Source organism: Rhinatrema bivittatum, chromosome 4 (genome assembly GCF_901001135.1).
Source record: "Rhinatrema bivittatum chromosome 4, aRhiBiv1.1, whole genome shotgun sequence".
In the NCBI taxonomy this organism is placed as follows: domain Eukaryota; kingdom Metazoa; phylum Chordata; class Amphibia; order Gymnophiona; family Rhinatrematidae; genus Rhinatrema; species Rhinatrema bivittatum.
Window position 1 is genome coordinate 235012663 of NC_042618.1, and position 14591 is coordinate 235027253.

Genomic DNA, 14591 nt, shown 5'->3' on the forward strand with positions numbered 1-14591 from the left:
AGCAGCCACTGATTCCAAACAAGCTACTTTGAGACCAGAGTTCAACTTGCTCCCCCCAGGCGCCTCTGACAGCTACTGAATCCAATACAGAGGCACACGAGCCACACAACTGTTCCACACTGCAGCCAGCCTCCTCCTGAAAAGGGCTATTTCAGAAGGGATCCATCTCCCTATCCTGAGCAACCCCATGAGCTATGCTCCTCTCCACTGGAATCCTAATGCTGTTCATTACCACCAGACAAGGGCATTTACTGTAGAGAGCTGCATTGGATTCTCTCGCCTCGCTAAAGAGGGTTTAAAACTTTCCAAAAGTCTTCCCCATCCTAAGGTCTGTATCTGGCATCTCTCATTTGGCCACTCAAAATAGCTAGAGTAGTTTTAAATTTCAAAGAAATCCCTTAGTTTGATGGAGGGGAAAGCCTTTTGAGGGTTCACATATACCCACCAAAATAGAGACTTCTGATGATCTGTATTACCCTGAATGATCAGGACTGATAACTGCTCTTACTTTCAACACTGAGAAATCTTCCCTTCTTCCACCTCATCATCCCTTGAAACACTAAATATCCTCCTTCTCTCTTCCCCCAAAAATATGATCCAAGTGAGCTGCCCAAGGAATCCTCATCTCTCACTCCCCACCTAGATTTCTTGAGAGCAGGGCCTGGTGCTGGAATCTGGGAGGGAAGAGGCAGGCAAAGGCCTGGGTAACTGAGGAGGCAGAAGGGACACCTCAGAAGATGCCTCGTCAGCCAGTAGATTTGGATCATAACAAAATCAGAGTGAAAAACAAATGAGAGGAACCAACACTGAAGAGAAGAAGCAGCTCGCAAAACAGAAAACAGCTCCTGAGAACAGGAGACTGCCTTGGAAAAATGGTGAAACAGCCTCAAAAGCCAACCCCAGTGGCACACCAAGGTCCCAAAATGAACACCCCTCTTGCCACTGAAGACTCAGTGATAGGTGATGAACCTACCAGCGCTCCTGACACATGATCCCTGGATTCAAGCCCAAATCAAGGGGAGAGAATGATGTTTCCACTATACATCTGTGCTAGGGACCACAAGACTTATCACGTCCATCGCACACCAAACAAAAAACGGTAGCCATGCTGCACAAGTGCCTGCTCCCAGAGTCTTTAAATGCCTGTCCCGTTCAGGCTACCTTAAAGGAGGTGTGCATAACGCTGCTAGCTGCAAGTGGGTTCTTCACCACTGCAGCCTCCAATGATTCCAATGGATAAGAGTACTGAGAGAAGCAGTGTGCCAAGAGGTTGCAGCCACAAGCTCTTGTTTTTTTGCTGCTGCCTCTCCAGTCTGTAATAGAAGCATGCTGCAATCGTTGTCCCTTTGAAGCACGTTCTCACAGCAGGTCTGGGGGAGCTCTTGCTAAAAAGCAGGCCCCACTAGGGCAGGAAGGACTAGTCAATCACTAACAGCTGCCCGTTGACAACCCCAGACACTCTGTCCCCCAACTTCAGCAGGGAGAGCAGAGAAAAATGTCTTCGGGATCCAAACCTCAGCCTGCTGTATCAGTTCAGAATCATGCTTCCTGGCTGCAAGCAGCTCGTATATAGAGTGATATCAGTGAATGTCTTGTTCTGTCTCTATCTGCTGGTAGCATAATATGCAGCCATATATCTGGACAGCTAGGAAAAATTCTAAAAATAGTTACATTTCAGTTTTGAAGTGGCACTATCATGCAGTCCAAAACTACATTCATGTGTCTAAAAAAAAAATTGCAGGCATCTGGCTTTTTTTTTTTTTTTTTTTTTTTTTTTTTTTTTAACATTTTGCAGTTTATAAAACTAGGCTCAACAATGGCACCCAAATAGCCTCAACTGGGCAGTTTATCTGCCAAGACAGAAGCCACAAGGAGCTTGCTTCCTTCACTATTATAACCCTTAGTGGTCTAACCAGTGCTTAAGGATACACTGCAGCAGAGTTTAAGACTGCTGCAGCAAGTTTTTTTCTTTCTAGCCCAGTAGCAACATTCTGTGGAAACTACTGTAGATATTTTCCCCCCACACAAGATGACTAGCTGGAAGGACAACTATAGACGATAAAGTGCTATGGTGCAACTTCCAGTTTGATGCTGCTGGTCTCGATTCTATCCACCAGTTGGTCAGGACTACTACACAATGCATCAGAAGGTAATGTCTGAGAAGATATAATGGATGGGACTGTGGTGATCAACTTCAAACTAGAGGCCATAAGTCTACAGCAAAGATCAACTGGAATAGCTGGAGTATTTTTTTTTTTTTAGATTTCAAATATAAGACAGAGGGGCTAGGTGCAAATCAAGTGGAAAGAGAAAATGCAACATGTGTCAGTAATAAAAAAAAAAAAAAAGCAAATAGATGTAGCCTTCGTAAGTCAAGGTGCTTCCTACAAATAGAGCAACATTAATTGCTGCAGAAATAGTACATTTCTTCTTCAATCCTGCCCCATCTTAAAATATACTGGCCTCAAACTGTGGAAGAGACCAAAGTTGTGAAAGAGTACAAAGATAATTAGGAGCTAAGTTACCTCTGATAGCCTTCTATATTCCTAGGAGGTAGTTAGCACAAGTCTTGTCTCAAACTGCACTTGCGCTGGCTTCACCTGAGCTTTGAATTTCAGAAACTGCCCAACTCTCTCAGATGAACTGTCAAGCTCAACACAATTCAACAGAAGACCCTTTCAGGAACACCAGGAAAGAAGTCAGCTGGTTTTCACATACTTGGTTGCCAGTGTCTTCTCCCCAACTAACAGGTCGATACAGTAACGTTGAGTTAAAGATTCCCGGTCTGTAACGTGCTGGGAGCGCACAATACAGACGAGTAAGGCCATCCAGCGATACAGTCTCCAGTTTCACGCGTCCTTAGCGCTTCCTAAACCCTTTCCTAAACCCTTTCCGCACCCAGCATGTAAATGAACGAAAAAGCTGTATAATGAAGGAATTAGCTATTCCCCTGCGATACTGTAACGGGCGCTGATATTATCTCCTCCGTAACCCGCTGTTCTGCCGCGGCCTTAACCTGCTAGTTTACCGCCTCCCCCTAGTAGGAGTTAGTGTAGTGTAGTGTAAAAACATTGCTTACCCGCCCTGGTCCCGTCCGGTCTCCTGCAGCCCCGTCCGGTCCCCTCCTCCCGAAGCAAAAAAAAAAAACGAAAAAGTAGCAAGGCTCGGGCCTGCTATGGTAAGTGTAAAAAGTGTTAAAAACAAAAAACCTGTGTGTTATATAAAAAAATAAAACAATTTTAAATACCTGTCGGAGGGCCGTGGGTCCAGGCAGCCGGTGGGCGGCGGGCAGCCATCAGCGGCATCCGGTAGTCCCTTCTTCCTTCCTCCCTCCCTCCCCTGCCTGGATGAGCGCCAAAATCGCACGGGCGGCAGCAGGATCCGGGAGCGGCGGGTAGGCAGCGGCAGCAGGATCCAGGGGCGGCAGCGAGATCCGGGGAGCGAGTAGCGGCAACGTGTTCGATCGGGCAGGCAGGTAGGTGGCAAAATAAAGATGGCCGCCTGCACGGGAAAATCGTGCAATTGGCCGCTGAAGACGTGACGTCACGACGTTTGGCGTCACGGGGTGTGACGTCACGTCTTCAGCGGCCAATTGCACGATTTTCCCGTGCAGGCGGCCATCTTTATTTTGCCACCTACCTGCCTGCCCGATCGAACACGCTGCCGCTACTCGCTCCCCGGATCTCGCTGCCGCCCCTGGATCCTGCTGCCGCTGCCCCCCCGGACCCTGCTGCTGCCTACCCGCCGCTCCCGCCCCCCCCCCCCCCGCTGCCGACCCGCCCGTGCGATTTTGGCGCTCATCCAGGCAGGGGGAGGGAGGGAGGAAGGGAGAAGGGACTACCGGATGCCGCTGATGGCTGCCCGCCGCCCACCGGCCGCCTGGACCCACGGCCCTCCGACAGGTATTTAAAATTGTTTATTTTTTTATATAACACACAGGTTTTTTGTTTTTTACACTTTTTTACACTTCCTGGTGTCTGTCATTTCAAATGTCATTTGAAATGACAGGTACCAGCGCACCCAGGTTACTGTATAGGCGCTGTTACAGCGCCTATACAGTAACCTGGGTGCGCTGCATTTGCGGCATGCATTTGCATGCGATTAGAGGAGAGTATCGGGGAGTTAGTGAAGAGAACTGTGCGTGCGGGGAGGAAGGGTGCGCCTGACACTGCCGCACTGTTTTTACCGCGGCCTTACTGTATCGAGCCGTAAGCTGGCTACTCTTGATTCTTTTTGTTTAGTTTCATACCAATCTAGTGTCTCTGAAGGTTTCATCTGTGGAAAATGTTAGCCAACACTTCGCTGCATCCAGTTCAATCATTATTTAGCTCTTGCAAAAACTAACCATTATCCACTAGAGGGCTCCCCAAGATGTCCACTTCATTTTTCTCTCAGCATTGTATATGTTGTACAGGAATGTTAACCTTGTATAAAATATAGTAAAAGCCTGGAATCTTAAATTCTCTCTCTCAGTACTGAACTCTTCCCCGCAAAGCAGTAGAATCCTCTTCCTTATCAGGCTTCAACCAGCAAAATTCTCGCTCAATTTCTGTTAAGAATTCTTAAATCTAGCCCTTAAGAAATTTAAAAAAAAAAAAGTCTTAAGGCTATTCAATGTATATTCATAATTTGCATGCAATGGCTCTAGTTTAGGGCCAAATTAAATATTTTGATTACTCTGAAAACAGACCTATTTATAGGCCTAGAAGAACTGAGAATAGCACAATTCACTTTTTTCCACTAAATCTATATTTATCCTCCTTTACAATAGTCTCCACCATAACCCTTGCCATACAGTTCATAAAAAAAACAAAAAAAAAAAAAACACACACACACTACAATCAGCCATACAGAAAAAGCAGCACGTATTTCACAGATAGAGACGATATACTGCAGCACCTCCTGGAGCAGCAGGGAAAACCTATTTGAACAGATACTTTCAATGTTGCCCTTTGGCTGCCCAGTGCCTGTCATTACAAGAATAGTTCTTTTCTTGGCCTCTTATCTGAGGACTAGAGATGCGTATCAAACTTCATTCATTTTGAATACTAGAAGCCAGATGTGTGTGTCAGTCAGTAGTAACAACTGTCAGAGGACCCCAAACTTGATCCTCAATGGCTGCAACCCAGTTGGGGTTTCCACAATGAATATGCATGAGATGTATTTACATACAATGGAGGCAATGTACCCAAAGAGATCTCATGCATATTCATTGTGGAAATCTTAAAAATTGACTGGGTTGCTGTCCTCTAGGACCATGTTTGGAGACTACTGAACTAGGCAATCATATTTCTAAGCAGGCAGTTTAGGAACAGATTTCAGAACACAAATCTTTCACCCAAAAGGGAAACAAACCCAGGATGGGCAATGACAAATTACCTACAATGGGGTCCCATCTTCCAAAAGCACTGCATTCCAAGACTGAATCCTTACTGGTTTCCCATGTCAAGACTCACCTGGCTGACCAAGGAAAACTGATAGGATTGCTTACAATCTATCAGGTGGTTTGGAATCTGGTTGTGCCTTCCTCCAATTACTTGAGCGAGTTTGGATAGAACCTACCCCAGGCTTGCTTAATGACTTGAGCAATAAGTAAGAATCAATACTAGGATTCAAAACTGTTTCCCACACCATGTAAAGCACTGCAGCTGGCCCAGTTTACCACTTGGTAAACCCTGCTAATGATCTTCAAACGTGCTTCAGTTTACTTACGTTTTCAGTGTTCCAGATGTCATTAATTCTGTCACCAGGACAATACACTTCTTTCCCTTTAATGTGGACTCCCATGAATCATAGAAACGAACAATGTTGGGATGCTGAAGTCCCTTGAGCATTCCAGCCTCTTCCTTGAACCTCTGACGTTCCGATTTTGACAATTTTCGATCCTAGTGAATAGAAAATAAGGAACAGAGAAAACTGAAATACTGCAACATGGCTTCAGAAACCATTCATCTGATATTACATATTATAGAACATAGAGGGGCCTGCGGGGAGCGAGTTGGATTCTGGTCTCGAAGTCGCTTGAAACTTATTAAACAGTAAATAGGGACAAAAATGGCCCATCCAGTCTACCCAGTTGAGATTTGTCCACTTTGGGTAGACTGCATATAAATTCCCATATGTAACCCAACAAATCCCAACTCCCCCATGTGTTATTTATCGAACCTCTCAATCCTATTCCACTATGCCAATCAGGTTACCCAAATGTCTTCTTAGAATTACACTACTACTTTGGGCTGTAACTGCCTCTCTTTCCATGTAGGTAACCCCAGTGCCTCTTGCCACTAAGAATCCTCTGTCTTTGATTCAGTTACAGTTTTTTTTGTCTCCATCACCTCCCTCAGGGAGGGCATTCCAGTCATCTACCACCATTCTGCAAAAACAATTTCATAAGGTATTTCCAGAGGTTACCCCCTTAGAGTTTATTACCACCACTAGTTATACAATCCTGAGGGTGTAATGGGCGGGGGGGGGGGGGGGAATTCTGTACAATACAGAATTTGCACAGAATACACCTTTTTCTGTGCAGAACTGACACAGTGCAAGCCAGCAAGAAAAAAAAAAAAAAGGACTGAGGAAAAACCAGAGCTTGTACCAGTGCCACCTTCATCCATCAGTGTGAGAAGCGCAGTGCCCAAACTCCTGTTCTCACAAGACTGAGAACAGTGCACTTGTTCAGGCACCACCCCGGCCAGGAAGACAGCTGTACCAGGGTCACTGGGAGAGGAGTTGGGGGAAGGAGAGCGTGCAGGAAGAGACCTGATTTGGGGGGGGGGGGGGAGGTGGGAGGAACATGTTGGAGAGGATGAGTTGAGGGAAATGGGAGAGAGTACTGGAAAGATAAGCTGGTGTGGGAGGAAGAATGTTAGAAGGGACATCCTCAAAAACAGATTAGCTTGAGGCACTTGAGGACTGAAGTCCCCTATCCCTTGCATAGGCATTGCCCTTTAATGTATTATGCTCACCAGTGGGAGAGGTAGAAATCCTCACAAATATTCGCTACAAAGTAAACCTTCCAGTACTAAACGGAAAATTCCTTAATTATATTTTAAAAACATTTTCATAAATATTTTCCTCCACCAAAAGACTAATCATTTCAAGACATCCACAACTGGAAAAGGGCTACAAGGAAAGACTCCTCAAAACAATCTTTTGGTGCAGTAGAGGTCAACATTTAGGTGGCAATTGAATTCTATTTTTTGCATTACTGACGCTTGTTAGATGTAAAAAAAGCAGATATGAGGACGTGTGGAATCTGATTGTCCTGTGCTTAAAATGGGAAAATTAACTGCCCCATATGGATCACTAATAAATAGATGATTCTTACCTACTACTCTACTTGTTGCACTAGCAATAGAGCATATTAAAATCGTCGGCTCAGTGTGCTGCAGCAGTCAAAAAAGCGAACAATGTTAGGAATTATTAGGAAGGGAATGGTGAATAAAATGGAAAATGTCATAATGCCTCTATATTGCTCCATGGGGAGACCGCACCTTGAATACTGTGTACAATTCCGGTCGCTGCATCTCAAAAAAAGATATTGTTGCGATGGAGAAGGTACAGAGAAGGGCAACCAAAATGATAAAAGGGATGGAACAGCTCCCCTATGAGGAAAGGCTGAAGAGGTTAGGGCTGTTCAGCTTGGAGAAGAGACGGCTGAGGGGGGATATGACAGAGGTCTTTAAGATCATGAGAGGTCTTGAACGAGTAGATGTGACTCGGTTATTTACCCTTTCGAATAATAGAAGGACTAGGGGGCATTCCATGTAGTTAGCAAGTAGCACATTTAAGACTAATCGGAGAAAACTTTTTCACTCAACGCACAATAAAGCTCTGGAATTTGTTGCCAGAGGATGTGGTTAGTGCAGTTAGTGTAGCTGGGTTCAAAAAAGGTTTGGATAAGTTCTTGGAAGAGAAGTCCATTAACGGCTATTAATCAAGTTTACTTAGGGAATAGCCACTGCTATTAATTGCATCAGTAGCATGGGATCTTCTTAGTGTTTGGGTAATTGCCTGGTTCTTGTGGCCTGGTTTGGCCTCTGTTGGAAACAGGATGCTGGGCTTGATGGACCCTTGGTCTGACCCTGCATGGCAATTTCTTATGTTATATTCATATTCAAAATGCTTGTTCCAGAAGAGTGACCAAGCACCATGAGAATCTATTATAAACAAACAAAATCAATGGGATTGACTCTTACTAGTCTCATGGGAAAACACTGCTGAATAAGGAAAATGATTTGACAACAGGCCTTTACAAATTTTCTATACATCTAGGAGCCAGTTCAAAAATATAGTAGCCAGCCACATCTTTTTTAATTTATTTGCTGTTGACCAATTGAACATATGTTGATATACTGGGCCAGACCAAGGGTTCATCAAGCCCAGCATCCTGTTTCCAATAGTGGCTCATCCAGGTTACAAGTACCCAGCAAGTACCTAAACATTAGCTAGATCCCATTCTACTAATGTCAGTAATAGCAATGGCTATTCCCTAAGTCAACTTGATTAATAACAGACTTCTCCAAGAACTTATCCAAACCTTTTTTAAACCCATCTAAACTAATTGAACTAACCACATCCTATGGCAACAAATTCCAGAGCTTAATTGTGCATTGAGTAAAAAAAACAAAAAAAAAAAAAACCTTCTGATTTGTTTTAAATGTGCTACTTGCTAGCTTCAAGGAGTGCCCCCTAGTCCTATTATCCAAAAAAAAAAAGAGTAAATAATCAATTCGCATTTACCCATTCTAGACCTCATGATTTTATAGACCTCTATCATATCCCCCCATCAGTCTTCTTCTCCAAGCTGAACAGCCCTAACTTCTTTAGCCTTTCCTCATAGGGGAGCCATTCCATCCCCTTTATCATTCTGGTCGCCCTTCTCTGTATCTTCACTGGTGCAACTATATCTTTTTTGAGATTCACAACCAGGAATGTACACAGTACTCAATGTGGTTTTATGAACTGTCATAAGAGGCAGTAAATGTGGATTTTCCATGTTTGTTATATTATATGCTCTTTTAGCCCATTTGTTTTATGTATTTTATATTGTATTTATGCTACGTTTTGTAATCCCCTGAGGGCAAAGATTTTGGATCAGAGAAATATGTGGTCTTAAATAAAATACACTCCTAAATCCTCTAGCCTGCCAACCCCTTCCTCCCCACCCCAAGCCAGCAACCCACTCATCCTTCCTCCTCCCGCCAGCCTGAGTCATCCCTCCCTAGCCAACCACTCCTAACAAGCCAGTTGGAGTCAGTCATACCAGCCAGCCACACCTCATTGACAACCAATCCCCAGAATAGCTGTTCCCTTCCCAACACACTAAAAGCCAGAAGGTGCTGGGCCAGAAGAAAACTGTCCCTGGAGGAGGGAGTAGTGGCAGCAAGGAACAAAATGTTTAGGTCCATAATCTGATTCTTGAGATTTGTCATCAATCCCTGATTTACAAGAAACCATAATTCTCCTTCACATCTAATACTCCACTTAAAAAATAGATTTTGCATGACAAATATAAGCTAGGGATAGCAATCTCTTTCCTGCCTAATAGTCCCAAATGTCAGCCAAGAGACAAGCAAATTTGTTTAAAGAAATATGTTTGCAAAACGACTAGGCCATATTAATCTCCCCTTTACTAACATGTAAAGGCCTGCTGTAGAGAGAATCAATGTAACTGGGACCTTGTAAAGAAAGACATCCATTTTCAGGCTCAACACTTAATGGAACAGCGGAATTGGTTATAATTTTGTTGTAAAACTGTCTAATGGCAGGAAGTATATAAAATTTAATAAACACACTCAACTTGACCCGATGGCCAATAATTCAATTCTAACTTTAGTGCCCAAGGTGCTTAATTCTGATCTGTGAGTCAGTGCTAAAGTTATACCTCATATATTAAGATAGAGTAAGTGCAACTTGTTAGAAATGCCATCAGTGGGGCTCATACAATTGGCTGAGACGAGGGAAGAACCATCTGTTTGGAACACGTTACTAGGGGAGTTGCAAGCTGCATATGCTATTTTCAAACGGTTACAAACATTTTATTAGGCATTTGGAGTTTCAGGGAGCAGGATTTAGTTAAAAGGATCGTACAAAGGATGAACAGTTGAAGGATCATTCTCAAACTAAGTTTTGTATGGACAGATGATTATATAGGGATAGCAAGACAATTGCATGGGTTAACAGGAGAGAATGTGATGTTTGAGTATTTTATTGTGAATATATTTGTTATCCACCAAGAACAGGAGGTAAAGCAAGACAAATTTTAAAATTAAAACAAAATGGAAACTTTTCTATCCAACACAAGCACACCGAGATTAATGTGCAAGTTTCCACCATAACGTATGATAGGATACACCATAATCAGAGCATCGAAGTAGTGGTCAAATAGCCACCAACTGCTGAAAACCGAACAAGAAAAATCGGTGGTTGATCACAAGAATGACTGGATTACTGACAATGGCTATGAAATATAACTAGGAACACAAACAGCAAAATCATTTTTGGAATTGCTGTTTTAACACAACTGAATTTTCACAGTTAATTTTGGTTCAATTGCCACTTCAGATTTGCCTTGCTCCCTATTCGTATTCACACTGCTCCCTATTTCTTCACGGAGAGGGTGGTGGATGCCTGGAATGCCCTTCCGGAGGAAGTGGTGAAGACCAGAACTGTGAAGGACTTCAAAGGGGCGTGGGATAAACACTGTGGATCCATAAAGTCAAGAGGCCGCCAATGAAGAGTGGGTGACTCGCCAGAATGATGGCTACTGCCTGGAGACAATACCCTTAGTCAATAAACATACACATGGTTACTGTGACTCCAACATCACTCTAAGATTCAACAGCATGAGGAAATGTGGAAAAAAGGATTTGCACTCACAATGACGGGAGTAGCTGGCTTGTTACGGCGGTTACTACCCCAAACCAAATATCCAGATTACTACCTCCACCTTCCTCTATTCCTGATGCCTTTCAACTAGCTTGATCACTCCATTCTTATACTTCACTTTCAATGCATATCCAGCATAGTTCTCTGCTTCAACAGCAGGGGAAAAGAAAAACTGTTACTTCACACATCCAGCAGAGCTCTCTGCTTAAAAGGCAGGGGAGAAGAAAAAAGGGTTCGCACTCACAAAGCGGGGAGTAGCTGGCTTGTTACGGCGGTTACTACCCCAAACCAAATGTACCTGATACTTCACTCTCGACGCATATCCAGCATGGCTCTCTACTTCAACGGCATCGGAGAAAGACTGATACATCACGAATTTCCAGCATAGCTCTCTGCTTCAACGGCAGGGGAAAAGAAAAACTGATACTTCACGCATATCCAGCATAACTTCAACGGCAGGGGAGAAGAAAAAAGGATTCACACTCACAAAGCGGGGAGTAGCTGGCTTGTCACGGCGGTTACTACCCCAAACCAAATGTGCCTGATACTTCACTTTCGATGCATATCCAGCATAGCTCTCTGCTTCAACAGCAGGGGAGAAGATAAACAACCAATAAGGGCTGTATAACATAATCTGGGTAAAAACAAATAAGCATGGGTGTAGCTTGCTTATTGCGGCGGTTACTACTCCTACTACCTCTAACTAATCAAGCTAGATATTTCACTTGGATGCAGCTCCTCCACCGCTCTCTACATTAATGGCGGGGGTGGAAGGGAATTAGAACCAAGAGCTAAGAGAAACAGATAAGTATGGGAGAAGAAATGAGGGAAGCTTGCTGGGCAGACTGGATGGGCCATTTGGTCTTCTTCTGCCGTCATTTCTATGTTTCTATGTTTCTATGTAATGCTGCATTAACCAGTCTCTCTGGAAGGTAGTTTCACTCCCAGATTAGTTTTTCCAGACATAACTAATGCTGTATTAATGTATGTGAATGAGTTTTGTAGTTCATTTCAGAGCCAATTATGGACATGTATTAACTTTTCGACTGAGCTGGGGAAGAGGTCAAAATATTTTAAAATAAAAATCCTAAAGTTAATTTTACCATGGAAAAGTATGCGAATTAAAGTAAAACTCCAGAATTTAATATCATAACTAGTTCTGGAATATAACTGAAAACAGCATAAGCAGCATAGAGTTGTTTACCTGTAAAACGGACAATAGGCAAATGGCACCTTATAGACTGTTTTCGAAAGCTCATGCCTCAATAAATTGGTTAGAGTCCATTTCATCAGATGCACCTGTAACAATGCTCTGAGGACAGCAGGATGGGAGACATCAACCAATGGACCCCAGCCAGACTGTCTCTAAACAGTGCTCTACAAGCATTAAAACACTACCTTCAGCAAGCCTTTCCAGACCTTTGCAAGACAAACTTCTGCACTTCCTTTCATCTATTCCTTTATCTTTGATCTATTTTCATATCTGCTAAATTTAGATTTTTAATTTTAACACTATTTCTCTATTCTTTTAATGTTTGTTTTCAAATTAGTTATGAATGTATTGTAACCCTCCCCGAACTTTGAAGGGTGCAGAGCCAATAAATACTTTTAAATAAACTTCCTCTGATTTATACAGCTATGATGCTCCATCATTCTGATCTTTAACATTCATGTTTTTTCCTATATAAATCAAATTATGGGGACACCAAACCAGATATACCACTGTTGTAATGCAAGAGTTAATGGTGAGATAAAGCAGTAAAGGGTAAACTACCCCCTTGGAACGCTTGTGGATACATCAAACACTTTTCACAAAACATATAATTAGCTGTAATAGGGTGAAAACATTCAGACTGAACCAAAGAACTGAAAAGGAAATGGACCATTATATCCCAAATATGCCAACCTTGCTGCAATGCAAATAAAGGAGGCTCTGAAAACACTGAATACAATTGCAAAATAGCCAAATGTTTTCTAATACTCTCCTAGACTAAATGCATTTCTGGTGAAATATAAAACAATCCGGGATTCAGTATGACCTGGACTCAAAAACAGATCTTTATAGGCCCAACGTACAAAAGACAAGGGATAACCTCGTTCTAAAAATTATTGCATTTCAGATGCTTTAACTTTAAATTCAGCTATAGATGTACATAAGTTATTTAATTGAAGAAACTGACCAACGGGTAAAGTTTTCATGCAATTTCCATGGGTGACAACCAGGGGGAGGGGGGGACGGGGACCTCAAAGCATTACAATCTGTAGGTTTCCAATGGATGGGGGGGGGGGCTTACTCTCCTGTTACCCAATTGTAATATCAAAAAATGGAACACTCAAATAACTGGACTGATAAGTCAACTGTAAATTAGATTACATCCAGTCAACAAAAAACAAATCCAATGTAGGTAAAATCCCCTGTCAAACATATCATCTATATACCTTTGCCAAAGTTGCATATGTAGTGCGAATGGACAACAGGATTACCAAAAAATGTCAAATTAGCCAACATCTAGGTTAGCCATATCATGGGCCATTGTGGCACCCACAGCAATACCCTTCACCTGCTGAAGAAAAAATAAAAATAAAAAAATAAATCAGCCATTGAACAGGACAGAATGGCAGGCAGGAGGGGAGGCCACATCAACCAGGGCACTAGAGGTGATAATTAAGTTGGACCCATGAAGACTAGTGCACTTCACATGATTATGGGAAGGAGGAGCTCTCCTCCCCACAGGAATGCTCTTTCATCAAGTACAGACCCAGTCTCAAACCCACTGCATGGGTCAAGGATGAAACATTGATGTGCTGGCAGTACCCTCCCAGATCCCTCGATGTTGAGGCCTCCATCAATGCCAAGGTATTGACTAGGTATCCCGAAGCTCCTGCCTGGAATGCTAGTCTAATAATGGCAGAAGCCTCACAGTGAGGGGGGCCCTCCAGAGACCATGTAATCTATATATACCCACGTAAGCCCCTGAATGACCCAGGGTAAGAGGCCTAGCCCAAACATGCAGTGGCCTTGAAAGTAATGCCTAAAGGGACCTGAACTTAAGGCACACACAGGACATGAAGGCTGGGGGAATAAACACTCAACCAGATTGATGGGCACCAGGCCAGCACACTATGCAGTTAACAGAAATAAAGGATAAGAAACAAGAAAAAAAGCACAAAGACAAAACTTATCTAAAAGTACTAGAGAAAAACCTGTGGGTGCCTACAAGAAAAAAAATAGCTTCTGTAGCTCCAGAAACTCACTGCAACAGCTGTGAAAGAACAAAGAATCGCGACTTGCAGACTCTGCGCAAAAAAGTGAGACTAAAGGGCCCTGCCTGGGAGGTGATTAGGATCGCACACACCCAGTAGGGCATGCTCAAAGCTTCTAGAAGCTTTTATTTCAAAGTTCCGTGCCAGGCTACATCTGATGTCACCACCCACATGGGGAATGCCATCCTGTTTGTCCTCAGAAAAGTGTTTTATAAACTAGCACATAATAATACTTTGTTTTAATAGGGAAATCTACCTACAAATTCAAGTAGTATAAAAATAAAGATTAGCAAAATAAAATAAGGTAACAGTCCAATAAAAAGGTATTCCCTTTGTTTTTGTTAACCTTTATTTTCAGACATTCAAGTGTACTAACATGGCAACCACAGCACTTTATACAAATTCATCACAAACCTAATGTGAAGGCTGCTACTCCA

The 14591-nt window shown here is 42.9% G+C and overlaps 1 protein-coding gene across 1 annotated transcript in view; it reads right to left on the bottom strand.

Annotated features, from left to right (window-relative positions):
• Positions 1-6610, bottom strand: part of WNK1 (WNK lysine deficient protein kinase 1) — a 395379-nt gene extending 388769 nt beyond the window's left edge. Inside the window, exons 1-2 of the mRNA XM_029597482.1 lie at positions 6596-6610; positions 5713-5885 (exon numbers count right to left, since the gene is read on the bottom strand). Coding sequence (XP_029453342.1) covers positions 5713-5885; positions 6596-6610 — 188 coding nt within the window. The remainder of the gene's footprint in view (positions 1-5712; positions 5886-6595) is intronic.
• Between the last annotated feature and the right edge of the window lie 7981 nt (positions 6611-14591).